The sequence below is a fragment of the Taudactylus pleione genome, unplaced genomic scaffold (assembly GCF_031769625.1).
Source record: "Taudactylus pleione unplaced genomic scaffold, aTauple2 ptg000319l, whole genome shotgun sequence".
Lineage (NCBI taxonomy): Eukaryota > Metazoa > Chordata > Amphibia > Anura > Myobatrachidae > Taudactylus > Taudactylus pleione.
In genome coordinates, this window is record NW_028284720.1 from 3,170,018 (window position 1) to 3,187,821 (window position 17,804).

At 42.7% G+C, this 17,804-nt stretch overlaps 1 protein-coding gene across 1 annotated transcript in view; it reads left to right on the forward strand.

The window, feature by feature from the left end:
- Positions 1–17,804, forward strand: part of LOC148509566 (vomeronasal type-2 receptor 26-like) — a 75,717-nt gene that overhangs the window by 48,055 nt on the left and 9,858 nt on the right. Inside the window, exon 2 of the mRNA XM_088442965.1 lies at positions 11,460–11,583. Coding sequence (XP_088299091.1) covers positions 11,460–11,583 — 124 coding nt within the window. The remainder of the gene's footprint in view (positions 1–11,459; positions 11,584–17,804) is intronic.

Here is a 17,804-nt window from a genome sequence, read left to right on the forward strand (position 1 = left end):
TACAAAGGGGAGTGGACTCTGGCAGGTGGCTAAGGCCCTCATTCAGAGCCACTCGCTATTTGCGGTCGTTCGTTCTAAAACTAGTGGTGGCTATTCAAATGAACCGTTCGCTGTTTGCGGTCGGTTCACGCCTCTATGTCTGAACGAGCGAACAAAACTTGCGGTCGTTTTTTGGAAAAATACGCCCCCTGGCCGCTCGCATCCTACGTCATGTCCGCTATTTATTAGATTAATCGAGTTCATCGACAAGGGTATGATCTGCTCGCTATTCTTGGGGTTGGTGTTTGCTACCACAATTTTGCGAGCAGTTCTGACTATAAAATAACCCAGTGACGTGGTCCATGACGCTGCTGTTTTAAATATGCACACCCATAAAACGCTTGTTTTGACCTTTAAGCACGCCTGCGTTCTGATTTCCACTCCCCATTTTCAAGCACCTTCCCCTGTTACCACCCACATACGCCTCTTTCTGTCACTCAAAATAGCAGGCATTCGCTATTTTGCGAGCACATGAATTTCGGCCGCACTGACTGGTTAGCGCATGCGTATAACGATCCGTACGCATGCGCAGTTGGGCTAACATCGCTCAGAACGAACGAGCGGCCACTTACGAGCGGCTCTGAATCAGGCCCTAAGTGTTAAATGTTGGAGGGGTACTAGCAGCTGGTGGTGGCTGGGAGACTTACCCACTATCCTGGGGGGCTGCGATTTTTGGGAGGCTCCAGACCATCCTGGGAGAGTCAGTAAGTATGCCAAAACTGTACATGCAATTTCTGCACTTGTTCCATTACAGAGAAGTAATCTTGCCCCACAAATCAAATTCTGTTTTTCATTCATGTGGGTGCAAAAATTAGCAGTCAGCAAGTAACAAACTAATGTAGCGCTGATTGGACAAAATAAAAACAATTTATTATATAGTCTGCATCTGCTCAACAACTCCCCATTTGTGCTTGATCACATACACCCATCCTCATCCACTTGGCAGTTAGTTTGTTACTTGGTGAGGAAATAGAAGCAGGTGCGCAAAATAGTCTGCTAGAAAGCTATCTGGTCAAATAATCAGCTACACAAAGCCCCTGATTCAGAGCCGGTCGCTATTTGCGGTCGTTCGTTCAAAAAAAAGGGGTGGTTATTCAAATGAACCGTTCGCTCATTGCGGTCTGTTCACGCCTCCATGTCTGAACGAGCGAACAAAACATGCGGACGTTTATTTGAAAAATACGCCCCCTGGCCACTCGCATCATACGTCATGTCCGCTATTTATTAGATTAATCGAGTACATCGAACAGCGTATGAACTGCTCGCTATTCTTGTGGCTGGTTTTTCCTACAGCTATATTGCGAGCAGTTCTGACTATAAATCAACCCAGTGACGTGGTCAATGACGCTGCTGTATTAATTATGCACACTCTTAAAATGCCCGTTTTGACCTTTAAGCACGCCTGCTTTCTGAATTCCACTCCCCGTTTTCAAGCACCTTCCCCTGTTACCACTCACATATGCCTTCTCCTGTCACTCAAAGTAGCAGGCATTCGCTATATAGCGAACAAACGATTTTCGGCCGCACTGACTGGTTCGCGCATGCGTATTATAAACCGTACGCATGTGCAGATGTGCGAACATCGCTCGGAACGAGCGTACTGCCGCTTATGAGCGGCTCTGGATCAGGGCCAAAGTGCGATCTGCAACCCACTAAAACAAAAACAAATAAAACACAATGTGTCAACTCAATATCATGAGTACATTAAATTATACAAGCTGCAAATCTAATCAGAACATATTTCTCCCTGATTAGTCATAAAAATCCCCTCCTTCTAAAGAAACTGGGAGTCAAGTCCTGGAGAAACCGGTTAAGGCTTTTGGGCTTTTTTGTCCCTCTGGAAGGTGGTCATATCCCTGCAACTTTACCTCATTCAGATTACTACATGGGAGCTATCTATATATCTGGACACAGATACACATTGGCTGCCATTTACTCACACGCTGACGCGGGTGCCAGCTATCACAGCCCGGGGATCTGTAAAGGAGAAAGACTGCTATCAGAAGCTGTTTAAGGCTGAGGTGAGCAGCAGGACCACTGGACGGGTAATATGCAATTGCACCCTCAATTATTTCTGACTTCAGTATTAGCAGCGCCACTACAACTTTGTGCAGCGTACCATTGAGGGTTAATTATTCAAGTATTTCTGTATACACTGGATTTGACATTCCTAAATACATCTCTAATGAGGTGAGCTCATCTATTTATGGGGATTTGTTCCATAATTTGTGCATATAGACCGTTTGGTAAGACTTACCACTGAGGGATTTTTATGACTAATCTGGAATATACATGTTTTGATTAGATTTGCAGCTTGTATAATTTAATGTACTCTTATGATATTGAGTTGACACATTGTGTTTTATTTGTCCCATTGTAACATGCTACATGTTTTATAATAAATTGTTTTTATTTTATCAATTAGCGCTACCTTACTTTTATTCACATTTGTTTTTGTTTTAGGGCAGTGTTGGCTAACCTTGACACTCCAGCTGTTGTGGAACTATATATCCCAGCATGCCCTGCCACAGTTTTAGCATGCCGTAATAGCAAAACTGTAGCAGTGCATGCTGGGTTATGTAGTTCCATAACAGCTGGAGTGTCAAGGTTAGCCAACACTGTTTTAGGGGGTTGCAGTTCGCACTTTGTGTAGCTGTTTATTTGACCAGATAGCTTTCTAGCAGACTATTTTGCGAACCTGCTTCTATTTCCTCACCAAGTAACAAACTAAACTGCCAAGCGGATGGAGGATGGGTGTCTGTGCTCAAGCACAAATGGGGAGATTTTGAACAGATGCAGACTCACACATACAGGGCCTGACTCACCAGTGAAGAGAATTGCAAAGTCACACACAAGAGGCTTTATAATTCTGTCCTGCTAAAATACAAATACTGCAGAAAGCATCTGAGGTGAAGAGATGCCTCCTGTCAGCATCTGCAATCCCAGCGCTGTGCCCGAGGTTGCGATGTTGTGTGGCACAGTTTCCAGAACGCAGACTGTCCCTGCCCCATCACCAACCCCAAAACGCCTCTGCCTGTCAATAAGACAGAGATATAGGGGGGCCTGCGTGCAATCTGGCAGGGCCCTCTCTGCAAGATCTCACAAGTCCTGATTAAAATTTGAAAGTGTGGGCCTTATTCAGTATGGATACCAACAGCGATTACACACACAGTCTCACTGCAATGATATGCTAATCCACGGAGATCGCTATGCCATAGCAGCACTACATAAGGATGCCCACTTTACCTTACAGACTGCAAAACCATCGGTAACACTGAGTACAATCGCAGCCTCATGCAAACTTACAGAAGCTCTGACCTTTCTCAGAAATTGCTAACTGCAGCGCACACAGTGAAAGCCCAAGCTGTGTATGGCATTGCAGTGGATAATTTTTGCATGCCCCTGCAATGGTGTTCAAATACACTGGCATGCCTACGTTTCTCCGAGCACCCCCCTTACCACCCCCAAATGGAACTTCCTATCAATCTCTCTGCGATGGGTCTGAGAAGTCACTGTGATCACAGTGCCAATCGCAGTGGAGTGCCCGCGACATACACTGCAATGCATATGCATGCGCATAATGCAACAATTGGCTGATTGCGTGGATAATCGCAGTTGCAATCAGTAATGAATAAGGCCCTGTGACCATTGCTGAATCAATATTACAGTCTTTTTCTAAGTAGAGATAAGTGGGTCTGGCTCCATGAGAATTGGACCCACCTGAACTTCCAGTACCGAGATGAGATCCGAGTCTGGCTCAGGTTTTCCTGCCTGACTCAAAGCGAGGCAAAATGTCATCATCCCACTGTCGGATTCTCTTTGGTTTTCGATTGTATGAAAGTCCCTCCCCACGGTGATCAGAGCTTTCATGCTTGCTGAGAACCGGACTGTAAGGGCTGTGCTTCATCCAAGAGGGGCTGCTGTGTCCATCCAGGGGCTGCTGTGTCCATCAACGTAAGGGGATTTTGTGTCCATCCAGGGGTTGCTATGTCCATCAAGGGCAGGGAATTCTGTGTCTGTCCAGGGTCTGCGGTGTCCATTCAGGGGTTGTTCTGTCTATTCAGGAGCAGTGGCTGCTGTGTCCATCCAGGGACTGCTGTGTCCATACAGGGGCTTCTATGTCCATCCAGGGGTTGTTGTGTCCATCTAGGGCAGCAGCTTTTGTATCCATCCAGGGTTTTCTGTGTCCATCCAGGGGCAGGGGCTGCTGTGTCCATCCAGGGTTTTCTGTTTACATCCAGGGGCTGATATGTCCAACCATGAGATCTCTGTCCATCCAAGGGTTCCCAGTGTATTCAAAAATAAATGCTAATAATAAATTAATGAAAAATAATACATTTTTTAGTGCTGAACCAAAGTGTACTATATATATATTTTTTTCTGCAATGCTGCCTCAGACCGCAGTGTAATATTCATACACATAAAATAAAATAGATAAACCAGTCGGCGCTAATTATCAAAAGGTAAAGCTAAACTTAATATAATGTGATCAATACAGCTGCTGTTCCAAAGAAACTCTTCAGTTTCTCAACAAAAGAATGGTAACCATAAACATGTAAATAAGAAATTGCGCTAGACCAATCACCATAAATACTCAATTGTTTAAAATACAATTAAATGATTTATTCAGACATATAATATAATAATCACATTAATGCATGTGTACCAGCATAATAAAACCTAGACAATATACTGTACTCATGTGTTTGTCATCTCAAACATCAATATAGATATAAAATAAAGACCTTTCCTATTGTTTGTTACACTGTAAGTGGAAAACGCAGTGTATTCATAAAAAATATTGTCACACTATAAGTAGAAACACAGTTTATTCATAAAAAAATATTGTCACACTTTTAGTGGCAATGCAGTGCATTCATAAAAAATATTGTCACACTTTTAGTGGCAATGCAGTGCATTCATAAAAAATATTGTCACACTTTTAGTGGCAATGCAGTGCATTCATAAAAAATATTGGAACACTGTTAGTGGAAACTAGCGATGTTTTCCGACCCCCATGTTTTGTTTTTTGTTTTGGATCTGTATCTCCCCTGGTTTTGGATCTGGGTTGATTTTACCAAAACCTCCATTTCATGTTTTGTTTTTTGGTTTTGGTTATGAATCTAGATTTTTTTCTTAAAAAAAAAATCATAAAAACAGCTAAAATAACATAAAATGGGCCTGTTTTGTTACTACAGTATTAATAACCTCAATAACATTTCCACTCATTTACAGTAAATTTTTACCACCTCACAGCTCACAATATTGATTTGTTTCATCTAGTTAAGGGCCAAAAGGTTGCATCCAGCTAGCTAGCTGTCACGATTCCTAGGCGGAATCAAAACTGAGTTATAAATAGAGTTTAGGACTGTGCAAAGATGATGGTTAGGGTACCCCTTGGGGATTGAATAACTGAAAGTTTATTATTGATACAGTCACTGACTGAAAGAGGAATTGATAGTTGATAATTGGTGCAGCCACTGGATGAAATAAGAATTGATAGTTCATAGTTGATGCAGCCACTGGCTGAAGTAAGAATAGTTGATTATTATTATCATTTATTTATATGGCGTCACAAGTGTTCCACAGCGCCTTACAAAGTACATAAACAGATAAGCAACCAGCGACTTACAATACAATACAATGCAGGACATGGACATGGATAATAAACATAGCTATATATTAGCAACCTCTATACCCACATAAGCAGCCAAGTGTTAGTTGCCCTAGTGGGGAGTAAGAGATAAATGAAAATACAGTACAGAGAAGCACAAGAGGGTAGAGGTCCCTGCTCAAAAGAGCTTACATTCTGAAAAGGAGGGGCAGAAAACAGGAGTGACACAGACGGGCTAGGCGGGGAGGAAGGAAGATGTAGCAGCAAGTTAGAATGAGAGCTGGAAGGCTTTAATGAAGTAGTAGGTATTAAGAGCTTGTTTTAAAGATTGTAGAGAGATACCAAGTCTCATGGGGAGAGGGAGGGAGTTCCAAAGGTGGGGAGCAGCATGGGTAATATCTTGGAGGCAGGAGTGATTGGAAGTAATCAATTGGCATGAAAGGCAGCGTGTATTAAGTGAATGAAGAGGGCAGACAGAAGAGTGAAGGGAGATGAGATCAGAGATGTAAATGGTAGAGGAATAGTTGTAAGTGAATGTGAGAACCTTGAATTGGATTCTGAAAAAGAAGGGGAGCCAGTGGATGACTTGTAGGAGAGGGGAGGCAGAAATGGAGCATTTGGAGAGGAAATTGACCGAGGTGATACTTGATAATTGGTGCAGTCACTGGCTGAAGTAAGAACTGATAATTGGTGCAGCCACTGGCTGAAGTAAGATTTGATAGTTGATACTTAATTGTTGATGAAGCCTCTGGGCTGAGTGGTAGTGGAATACAGTGCTATGATTAGGAACCAGTCCTGCAACATTTTGAGGGCTGGAACTCTTGGCAAGTTGTGGCTGAAACAGCCTTGAGGGCTGGTGAGGAGTGATGACAGGTGGACTTTGGGCCATGAAGCAGGATGCGGCATTTGGGCCATGTAGCAGCCTTGAGGGCTGAAAACTCTTGGTGCAATGTGGCCTTTGTGCTGTGCAGCCGGATGCGGCCTTTGGGTCGTGGATCAGCCTTTATGGCTAAGAACCCTTGGCTGAATGTCACTGTTGTGTGACTTCTGCCACTGAGATGACACAAGCAGAAGTCCACTTGATTGTGCACACTTAACGCTATTGTGTGGGTTATGCCGCTGGGCTGACACAAGCGGCAGAATGCTGGCTTAAGTCCACTTGATGCTGCAGTGTGGCTTGTGCTGCCGGGTTGACACAAGCAGCACACTGGATTGCAAACACTGGTTGCCGAGGAGCATCTTATGCCACCTGGATGACATAAATGGCAAGTGACTGAAGTGCAGACTTTGCCACCTGAATGACACAAACAGCAGGAGCAAAACAAGGCAGACAGCAGAACTAAATACTCAACTTGAACAGGAGACTCATAGCAGGAGACTCATAGCAGAACAGGCAGAAACACATGTGAACGCTATCACCAGCACATGAACAATGCATCAGCAAGGTAGAAAAAGGAGAATGCACTAATACTGTTCCAGCAGAGGTGATTTCAGCCATATGGCTACCCCATCAACTTGTTGGTTCAGAATTTTGTTTAAAAAAAATGAAAGGGGAATGCAGGAGATGCTGTCTGTAGCCATTACAATTTTTGGATATTCATAAACCATCAAATTAAAAATGTCAGGCAGCAATTCCCCCAAACAGCACATAATGCAAAAGAAAAGAGGTGCTAGATGGAATTGTCCTTGGGCCCTCCAACTCACCCTTACTGTATGTTGTATATATGAAATAGGACATTCACAGTTTAACAAACCAATCACTTCAGCAACAGGGACTGCCACTTACGGCTAAAATGATTGGTTTGTTTGGATCCCCCACAAAACAAGCTGCCAAAGCCTAGTGTAGTGGACATTGGTGGCAATGATCCCATACACAAACTGGCTTTACATAGGTAAGATCAGATATTGTAATCGTCATCATCATCCCCATCTTTTTGTACATCTTCTTCATCACACAATATTAATTTTTCTCCACTGTAATCCACCATTGTAGATGCTTCTTAATTTTTTTACTTAATTGCTTGTAAAGGGCTTCCTCGTGGAATTTGTAATTCATTTTGATGAACATCATCTTTTCCACATTCTGGGGAAGTAATCTCCTATGCCGATCACTGACAAGGTTCCCGACTGCACTGAAAACTCTTTCAGAGTACACACTGGAGCGTGGGCAACTTAAGTAAAGCAAAGCCAGTTTGTGTAGTGGACTCAAAATTGCCTCTTTTTCCTGCCAGTAGTGAAATGGACTGTCCAACATGCCTATTTGGATGCTATCCCTAAAATAATCATCCACCATTCACTGAATGGTGAACGTATAAGACAAAGTCACATTAGACATGTCACTCATTATAGCCAGTTCCTTCAGACCCAACCAGATGTCATTAGATTTTGCTGATTGATCTGCATCACCACCAGCAGTGGATCTCCTGGCAGCCGCTTGAGCTGACAATTTTTTCACCAACAACTCTTTGCATATTTTCATATTTATGTCTATCGGAAAGAAAGACACATGATATGACTTAAACCTAGGATCAAATATGGTCGCCAATATTTAGTGATCTGATTTCAAGAGATTTACAACCCTTGGATCCTGGCAAAGCGAATGAAGGGCTTGATCCACAAGTCTGACATACTTAGTGGAATCATTTTGTTTCAGCTCCTCCTTTAGTTTCTCCAGCTGCTTTTGCAAAAGTCTGATTAGGGGAATGACCTGAGTCAAGCTGGCAGTGTCTGAACTAACTACACATGTGGCAAGGTGAAAGGGTTTGAGAACTTTGCACAACATGGAAATTATTCTCCACTGCGCTTGACTAAGGTGCATTCCCACTCCTCTCCCCATGTCATAGGCCGCAGTGTAGCCTTGGATGGCCTTTTGCTGCTCCTCCATCTGCTAAAGCATATATAGGGTAGAATTTCACCTAGTTACTTCCTCTTGTTTCAGCTAATGGCAGGGAAAATTTAACGGTTCTTGCTGGTTCTGCAATCTGTGACATGTAGTTGCCGAAAATTGAAAATGTCCAGAAATCTTTCAGGCCACCGATAGTATCTCCTGCACATCTCTGTCATTTTTTTTTAATTGCACCACCAAATTAATTGTGTGAGCAAAACATGGGACTTGTTCGAATTCATCCACATGTAAGGCTCGCACATTATTGGTGGATTGCCAGCTTGAAAAAGGCTGCAGTGGTAGCCGAAATGCATTACTGTCCTTTCCACATCCACCAGAGATCCACCCTGGTTTCAGTTACTTCATACTGAACAACCACCCGACTTATTGCCAAATGGATACCATCTCCCTCACGCCAGCCACAAGTTTGACTCAGCCACGAAGTCCATTGTGACTACTGCCTGCTTTTTCATTGTTGTCTGTGGCGTCATGTCGAACATACCTTCCACTGTTTATCACCTGACCAACTGCTTCACGGACATCATCTGCTTTATGATAACCACAAACCTAATGCACCTGGGAGTATACTGGGATCAGTGCCAACTTGTTTGACTGCTAATTGCGGCTCTCTGTTGGAATTACCATGCACGCCACTGTACTCCCTGAGATGAGAGTGGAGAGGCTTACATCCTCACAGAACCTCATGTCTGCCGCAGTGTCCCAATCTTACAAGGTATAGCACTATACATGAGTTTCTACACCAGTGGTTTGCACGGATAGTACTTTCATGCTACTGCACTCACAAAAGTGTATGGGACTTGTCTATACAGCAGTTGTTTCAGAGACTTAATTTTCCTGTGGCTTGATACAGACAAACTAATTAACCATCCTTATACATTTGCTTCTCAGGTCCTTGCGAAATGCAAAAGTTATTGGAGAATTGTCACATACAAATTATTATCTAAATAAGATCTCCGGGGAATCTATTGTTGAGATACCAATCTGTATCAGTTCTTTGGATACAATATCACCAATTGTATTTCCTACTGGCTTAATAAATCTGGATAAGCCTCTTTTAACAGTTTATTAATTTTTGTTCATTAAACAACCATTTCACTATTTAATAGTTAATTTTATTACATTTATTTCATTTTTTCATTATTTTTCGGCATAGGTTTTGGTTGCGCAGTGTTTCTTTGTTCCATTATTTCTTCCATGGGAGATTGACAACCACCTCCTTTTATACTGCTGCATCACTGCCTGCTTCTCCTGCTTTTTGAGCACTAGGAATTATCCTTTCTAAGGAAGGAATGTGCAAACATACACCCAGCACAATATTAATAATAATATTATTAATAATAATAATAATAATAATAATAATAATAATAATATTATTATTATTATTATTATTATTATTATTATTATTATTATTATTATTATTATTATTATGTTTCTGCAGCACCTTACAAATGAGCAAAACAAGGAAACAGTGACTTACACTACAATACAATGCTGGACAGGGACATGGTTTATACACATTGCTGCATTCACAACACTCAGATTAGCAGCAACAAAGCTTTGTTCATTTAATTGTGAATCACTTAGAGCTGGATACATCCATAGATGCACCTTACAGCCATTGTGTCACTTCTAGGTGATCATCAGTACTGACATTAAGTGTGTAATAAAAAGCATTAATTTAAAGAATGTGTGAGAGAAAGCCGGTGTGATTTATCACCACATGGGGTTTCAATGACAAAAACTAGTACAATGACGTCACATGAAGACCCCATGTGAGGCCACAACTAACCAAATGACTCTTTTTGGAATTACTAGTACAATAAATTGGGGACTTGTCAATTAAACAAAATAACTATTTCAATGGTGTTTGTGTTTTGCAATATTGTTTATATAACGTAAAAGGTCCTAGTGTTCCCAGACTCCAGGGCATGTTGGCACTTGAGCAGTAGTTCTGTAATACAGCCCAGTACAGGGTTTTACTCCATCCATACTATCTAGAGCTAATTATACTATAGTACTACATTTATATGTGACAGTCACTCAGCACCAGGTATATTCTCTACACAGATAATCAAAATGTTTTTCTTCTATTATCTGTCACCTGCACTATAACATCACACTCACTTACCCAGATGATTGTCCTGAATGTTTATCTGTCATTATGGAGAAGATACATTGGGCCAAATGTAATAGGATGAGAGTTTAGAAAATGTGAAAACTCACATTTTTATACCATACCATGCCTACCCTCCTGATTCGGCCGGAAAGGCAGGCAAGTCTCCCAGTTACCCATCTGCCTCCCCCCACTTTACAGTGTAAATCCCTGGCAGCACGGGGCTGGTGACACGATTTGTGCTGAATTGCGTCATAATGGCCCCGCCCCCTGCTTCACAATGAATATCGGCATTGTGAAGAGAGGGTGGGGCCATGATGATGTGATCACACGGTCACGCCCTAAGTTCCACCCCCAAATTCTCACCATTTACCGGCCACATTTTTGCCGCGACTTGCCCCCCCCTGCCGAGAATGCCCTACAGCGAGATGTCGGCAAGTATGTTTCAACCTCAGCCAATGTAATAAAGTGACAGAACATTTGTTTTTTAGACTCAAAAAACTCTCAAGACTTAAACTCTCATTCAGATGTTTCCTGTTTTAAAAATACAACTCGATCAATGTATTAGTGTGAGGGTTTTACTGCTAATCTCTCACATTTTTTAATCTCTCACCCTATTACATTTATCGCATTGTGTTTGTTGCAGCAATAAGAAGATTTTATGATTTCCAAAACAATGAATTAGTTGTGATCAGACAATGCCCAGAAGATAACAATGTTCCCATCATAAAAATACAAATGAAATCAGCACTTATTTTGGAAATAGTTTTAATCATTTTATTTCCCAGTTTCCGCAAGGTTTGTGTTCTGCTGTCTGTCTTCCGGGGACCAGACGGGCACTGAGGAAAGGATCTCACACCTGCTGCTATGACTGTATCCCATGCTCAGAGGGAGAGATATCCAATGTGTCCGGTAATAAACTTATATTTCATTATTCCTGCAGCTCTGTGTACACTGGACCTGATTCAGACCTGCTCGATAGCAAGCAATAGCTCATTGCTGGCGATGTTTGCAAATGTGTATAGTTCGCAGTGCACATGCGCAAACTAGTACGAACAATCGGGATATGCTCGCTAGCCCTGCAAAGACAGCCCAGAGGCATGAGCTTGCCTGAGTGTTTAAACGCTGTTTCAGAGGCGTGCATAATTAACAGCCAGCATCATAGGACCCGTCACTTGTTAGAAATACACACTGAAGTGCACGCAGTGCTTGCTGTAGGGTATAGTCAACCTCAAGGGCTGCGATCGTATCTGATGGTGCTCGATGTACCAATGGTTTCTTGCACTTCCTGGAGATAACAAACGCATGTGACCGTCTTTAGACAGGCTGGTGGGCGTCTACAAACAAAAAGTGATCACTCGCCAAAACAAAGTGGGAGTGCTTATGACTTGCCCTGAGAGCGCCTGCCTTGAAGTCATGTATCTGAATTTTAATATGCTTGGAGCGAGCGATCGCAGCTAGCGAATGGGTCTGAATCAGGTCAACTGTGTGGAGGGAAGGAGAAGATTATATAATGGATTGATTTGGTAGATTATAATTGTGTATCCTTCAAATTTAGCAAAGTTTAAACATGCTTAGAATGAAAGAATTATTTGGGAATAATTGATTGCTACATGTTCATAGTTAATGTCTACAAATGTTCTTAATCATTTAATGCCATTTATAAACAGGACAATAAGATCTGCCACATGGATACATTACTGTGACAAAGTATAATAGACAGAGTTGTCTGTCCCATAGACATTTGTTGCCTGATGCAGAGTCACAGACCCAATTCTAATTGTGGCTACACACAGTCAGATTTTTCTTCAGATCTGAATGATAACAATTTAAAGAATTGTTCAATTGTTCATATCTGAAAGAAAAATCTCACATGTGTGCAACAATGAATGATGAACAATGAACGATGTGTGTTCCTGTTTGTCAGATAACAATATCTGACATCTGATGTGTTTGCAGTCAGTTTTGTACAATTTCCATTCATTTTAATACAGGCTGAAATCGTTCAATTATTCAATCGTTTGCAAATCGTTTGCAGATCATTTGCAAATAATTCAATCATCCAATTGTTCAGTCGTTGAATCATTCATCTGACATATCTGACCGTGTGTATGCACCTTTAGAGTTTCCAACCTCTTACTGCTGAGAATAACTGGTTACATCAGTACTGGTCTGAGCCTGTGTGATGTGGGTGTGAGACAGGGTTAATAAATAGGACCAACAACCCCCAGGTCTGTGTAATAATGATCACTCTCCCTAGTCTCTAATACCCCTTTTCCACCTAAATTCCAGGTCTGATCCGGAGTTGGAACAAAGTTCCTATCCGGATCAGACCCGGAATTTTGCCGGTGCCGACTCGGGATATTCCTGAGTCAGCGCCACTCACACCGCAGTCAGGTCTGCATAGACCCGGCTTGTGCGGAGTGAAAGTGGTCGCTTGGAGATGACGGCATCTCCAAGCGCCACTGAAGCCGGACCAATCGGCCGGCTAGCAGCTCACTCCAGGTCATCGTGACCCGGAGTGCGCTGTTCTCATAGCAGGGTTTCACGGGCTACACCCATGTTAAACCCTGCTAGTTACCTGGGTTGGATTGCCGGGTCACTTGACCTGGCGATCCAACCCTCTGCACTTTTACACCAGGGAGCTGCCTGGGTTAACCCTTCAAAAACCCGGGTTTTAGCTCCGGTGTAAAAGGGGTATAACACACTTACAGCCTGATCCTGGGTCTGACGCTGCAGCATCTGAGTGCAGGTCTTTTGCTGATATTTCACTCTATGCAAATACTGCTTCAAATCTTCCCTGGTGTACAGCCGGACATCTGTATGTGCAAGGTCTGAGACCCCCCATACTAGGTGCTGATTATCCATTAGGCTATGGCCTCCATTATGAATGATTATGCATCTGAGATAACAACTACTTCCCCAACATGAACATGACACTCCCATAACATGCCCACAAGCTGGACCATCTCAATGTGGCATAGCCATTTGCCACCTCTTTGTCACCTGCCAGTCCTGGCCCAGGATTGCCCAACTCATTTTCAAAATATTTCTGAGACTGTGGCGCATGGATCTTAAGGTGTGTACACATGCAGCAATATTTTGGATGGCGGAACGATAACGATATCATTATCATTTAGTTGTCTAAAATATAATTCAGTTTCTACACCAAAACGATGAATGATAATGACCAATGTGCGCTCCCGTTTGTATATGGTTATTAATGTTCATTGCCCGAACCTCCCGTCCAACCTGATGATATTGTCAGGTTGAACATGTTCGGGTATGAGGGTAGGGAGCCCCACTCTGAATGATATCGTTCAGTGTTTGTGCTCAGTGTCATTAAGAACACTGAGCATACCTCTGCCGGGGACACACAGGACAATGTCACTCATGGAGCTAATGGTCCCATGTGTACGCACCTTTAGACATTGTGTGAGACTCAGAATCACATCCTTACTCTTAAATCTCACATTCTGCCACAACTAATGTTTTTTCATGACCAATTGAGTCCAAATACAAAGCCTTCAGTTATCCCTACACATCTAGAAGTAGACCTTAAGTCAGTCCCATTTATAATAACCCCCAAAAATAACCTGTACTGCAGATAGCACCATAGCTGGTTAGCTGAATTCATAGACAAATGAATCATATAAATGGTTCAAAGACCAGGAGATATAGATGCAGGTTAATATCAGAAAATAATTTGCTTAAAGTATAAATAATTTTTTTTCATAAAAATGACATAGAGAGATAGTCTCAGGCATATGAGCATGTATTATAAAACAAAAAAGGTAAATGAGTAGAAATACTGTATCTCACTTTTATAATCATAGTTGTTTAAGGGGAGAATCCCAGAGAAATTCTCAATGTCAGATTAGGTACCAAAGACCTTCTGTACAGTAAAAGGGACCATTCTGTGGTGCTCAGTGTAAATGCAAATTACGTAGGTTTCACAAATCTTTTCAGAAACCATTCTTGTCTAAGGAACATTTTAAACATATTCAAACATATCGTAAAAAAGAATTAGTAATTAAAGATGTATGCCCCTAATCATAAGCCGCTTTTTGCTTCCTGATCAAAGCAGCTCTAGCATAAATCTGGCTGCAAATTCCACCCCTTGGACTCTAGACAGGTCAATGACAACTTTGAAAAGCAAGTGATCACATGAATAAGCATTTATAGAGTTCCCATGTGATATGATATTTCCCTGAGATTTATACAGCAACACAGTACCTGTCAGTGTCAAGCTAAAGATAATTGATAAAGATATTTTTTGCCAGTATAAAGATATGTCCACATACAACGGTCCCCAAATTGCCGAAAATAGACCCATTTAGAGCACCATGAACTTTGCTACTTAAAGTCTTAAACAAACAAAAATGCTAATCTTGAAACACTAGTTCACTATATGTGAAGTAAGACACAAAGGGCCTGATTCAGACCCGCTCGCGAGGGCATAGCGCTCACAATCGGGTTTATGGCAGGGCAGTGAGCCCCGTAGTAAGTGAATTTTCACTCGCTGCGGGACTCACTACAAGACGGGGCGGCTGTTGATTGTGATTGACAGCTCACTCCATTTTGTAGATGTGCAGGGGGGGTGGCTGGACAAACGGTGGCTTCCATTTGTGGGCGTCCCTACTGACATCACCAGTGATGTCAGTAGTGAATTTCCTGCTCTAATAGAGCAGGAAGTTCACTGGGGCTTGTGGTGGATGAGGCCCTACCACAAGGGTCTTGTTGCAAGCCCGATGGTCGCGATAATCATGACTATCGCCAGGCCGCACACTAATCCTGTAGGTGGTCACCCACAGCTTAGCGAGCGGCCCAGAGCCGGAGGGAGTAAAAAAAAAGCCATGATTCAGAGCGAGCGCTCACAAAGAGTATCCGGCTCTGAATCAGGGCCAAAGGCCTGTAAACAATTGGCAGCAAAAAGTCCCAGACTTTTCACATGGTGCACTTTCCGCCATCATCGCTAGTTTTGCCTCCAGAAAAGTATTGCACTTTTTCACCGCTTTTTCGCCCTATTCATTTGCAAAGGACATGAGAATGTGTCACAGCGAAACTCAAATAGGCGAAAAGTGCTGTCATAATTTGGAGAAATCAGCCTGACACCCCCCAAATGATACACTGACATGGGGGATCACTATGTATACCCATGAATATCCCTGCTGAAGGTATTTGGGGGGCTTAAATGCTCTCAATTGGTGCTATTTTGCGTCTTTGCAGAAGTGGTGAAGAATAGCATTTAGCAGTTGTTTTTGCAAAAAATAAGTAGTCCAAGCAAATTTTTGGAAAATGAAAATGGGTGCAAGCATGGTTAAAATTTGCTAAAGTAATGTTTTAAAAAACGTGAAAAATGCACCGCCAGCAAACACCTGCAATAAAAAAAAACACCTGGGGCATTCTTGGGGGAGTCCGTTTCACTTGTTTTTAAGTTTGTCCCCCAACTTTTAACTTTTTCACCCCCCCAAAAAAATTACTTTTTTGGGGTGTTCTAAAGTATATTTCCAACTTTATTTGATACAGTTTACCTTTGGGGGACTGTCCCAAGGCTGTAGGGTTGTTGCTGCAACTTTGCACCCCAATCCCCCAATTCTGCACTTTTTTCCAACTTCTTTCATAGGCGAATCTTTCCCGCTTAATACAAGGTGCAGACTTTTCGCACCATCGAAAAGTCTTTGGAATTGAATATGGGGAAAAGTTATCGCCTGGCGAAATTATGTCATCGGTGAGACATTTTGCCAAGAACGGCTTTTCGCTGGCAATTGGCCCATAAATGAGGAAAAAGCACACAATACAGGTCTAATACGAGTGTCCTGCACCTGGCACCCTTACACTTTATCCACATCTTGTTACCAATTACTTTGTACCTATCACACTATTTGCATAATAACAATCTGTGCATACACCTCAGTCACACTGAGTATGCCTCATTTACAAAACCATAGTCACTACCAGCAACTGTTAACTCACAATCAGACAGTGGGTTTCATTCAGAGACGGACGCTCTGAAAGAGCACTCGCTCTGAATCAGGGCATTTATTTTTTTGTTCTGCCTCCTGACCGCTCGCATAGCTGTGGGTGACCACCCACAGCTATTGCGAGTGGCCAGGTTGATGGTCATGATGGTCAAGACCATCACGACCATCGGGCTTGCGACAAGACCCTTGCGGTAGGGTCTCGTGGCCGCAAGCCTCAGTGAGCTCCCGGCTCTAAATAGAGCTAGAAGCTCACCAATGACATCACTAGTGATGTCAATGGGGCTGCCCCCAAATAGCAGGCATTCCTTCGGGAACACCTCCGTTTGGCTAGCCACCCCCTCGCCCGCCTACCAAATGGGGCGAGCTGTCAATCACCATCGACAGTTCGCCCCCTTTGGTGCGAGACCCGGAGCAACGGAGCGCCCATCTCAAGCCTGGTCTTGCGCATGTGCATGACGGAGCCGGCTCCGTCGTGCGCTTGCCCAATGGGCAAACATCGACCCGGTTGCGAGCGCTCAGCGCTTGCGACCAGGTTTGAATCAGGCCCAGTGTTTGCGGGTTGTAATGGAAATTGGTGGCAAAAAATCAAGGCACCTGGCATCTGTTATCTGGTTGTGTCACAGCCTCTAATGTGCAGTAAATGTGGCTCCAGTGTCTCAGTTCCTGCAGCCATTAAGCATGACAATAAGGCTGCTCAGAAGTCTGATTATTAAAGGATCTGCCACTGATGCTGTGTCTTTGTACGCAGATGCTTGGATTTGCGAAGCTGCAGGTGGGCACCTCAGTACATTCCTTAGCATCTGCAACATTTACATACTGTATTTTGCTGCATATACAGTATTAAGCACCCTAAAGTTTTCAGAAAATTTAATATTCTTTAGAGCATATAATAGTTAATTATCGTTATATATTGAATAATAATCACTGTATTGCAGACAAAATATTTTGTTCATCAGGAGGCTTGCCAACTAGCAACAGCTGGTGGTATAGGTGCAAGCCTCCCGGACATGCTTAGAAGGTAAACTGAAAGAAACTTTCACTTAACTTTGCACAGATGCCAGGGGAGATGGCTGTACTGGTGCCACGTGATGCACATGAACATCACTGTCATGCATCCATGCATCATGAGCACATCACATGCACTACCTA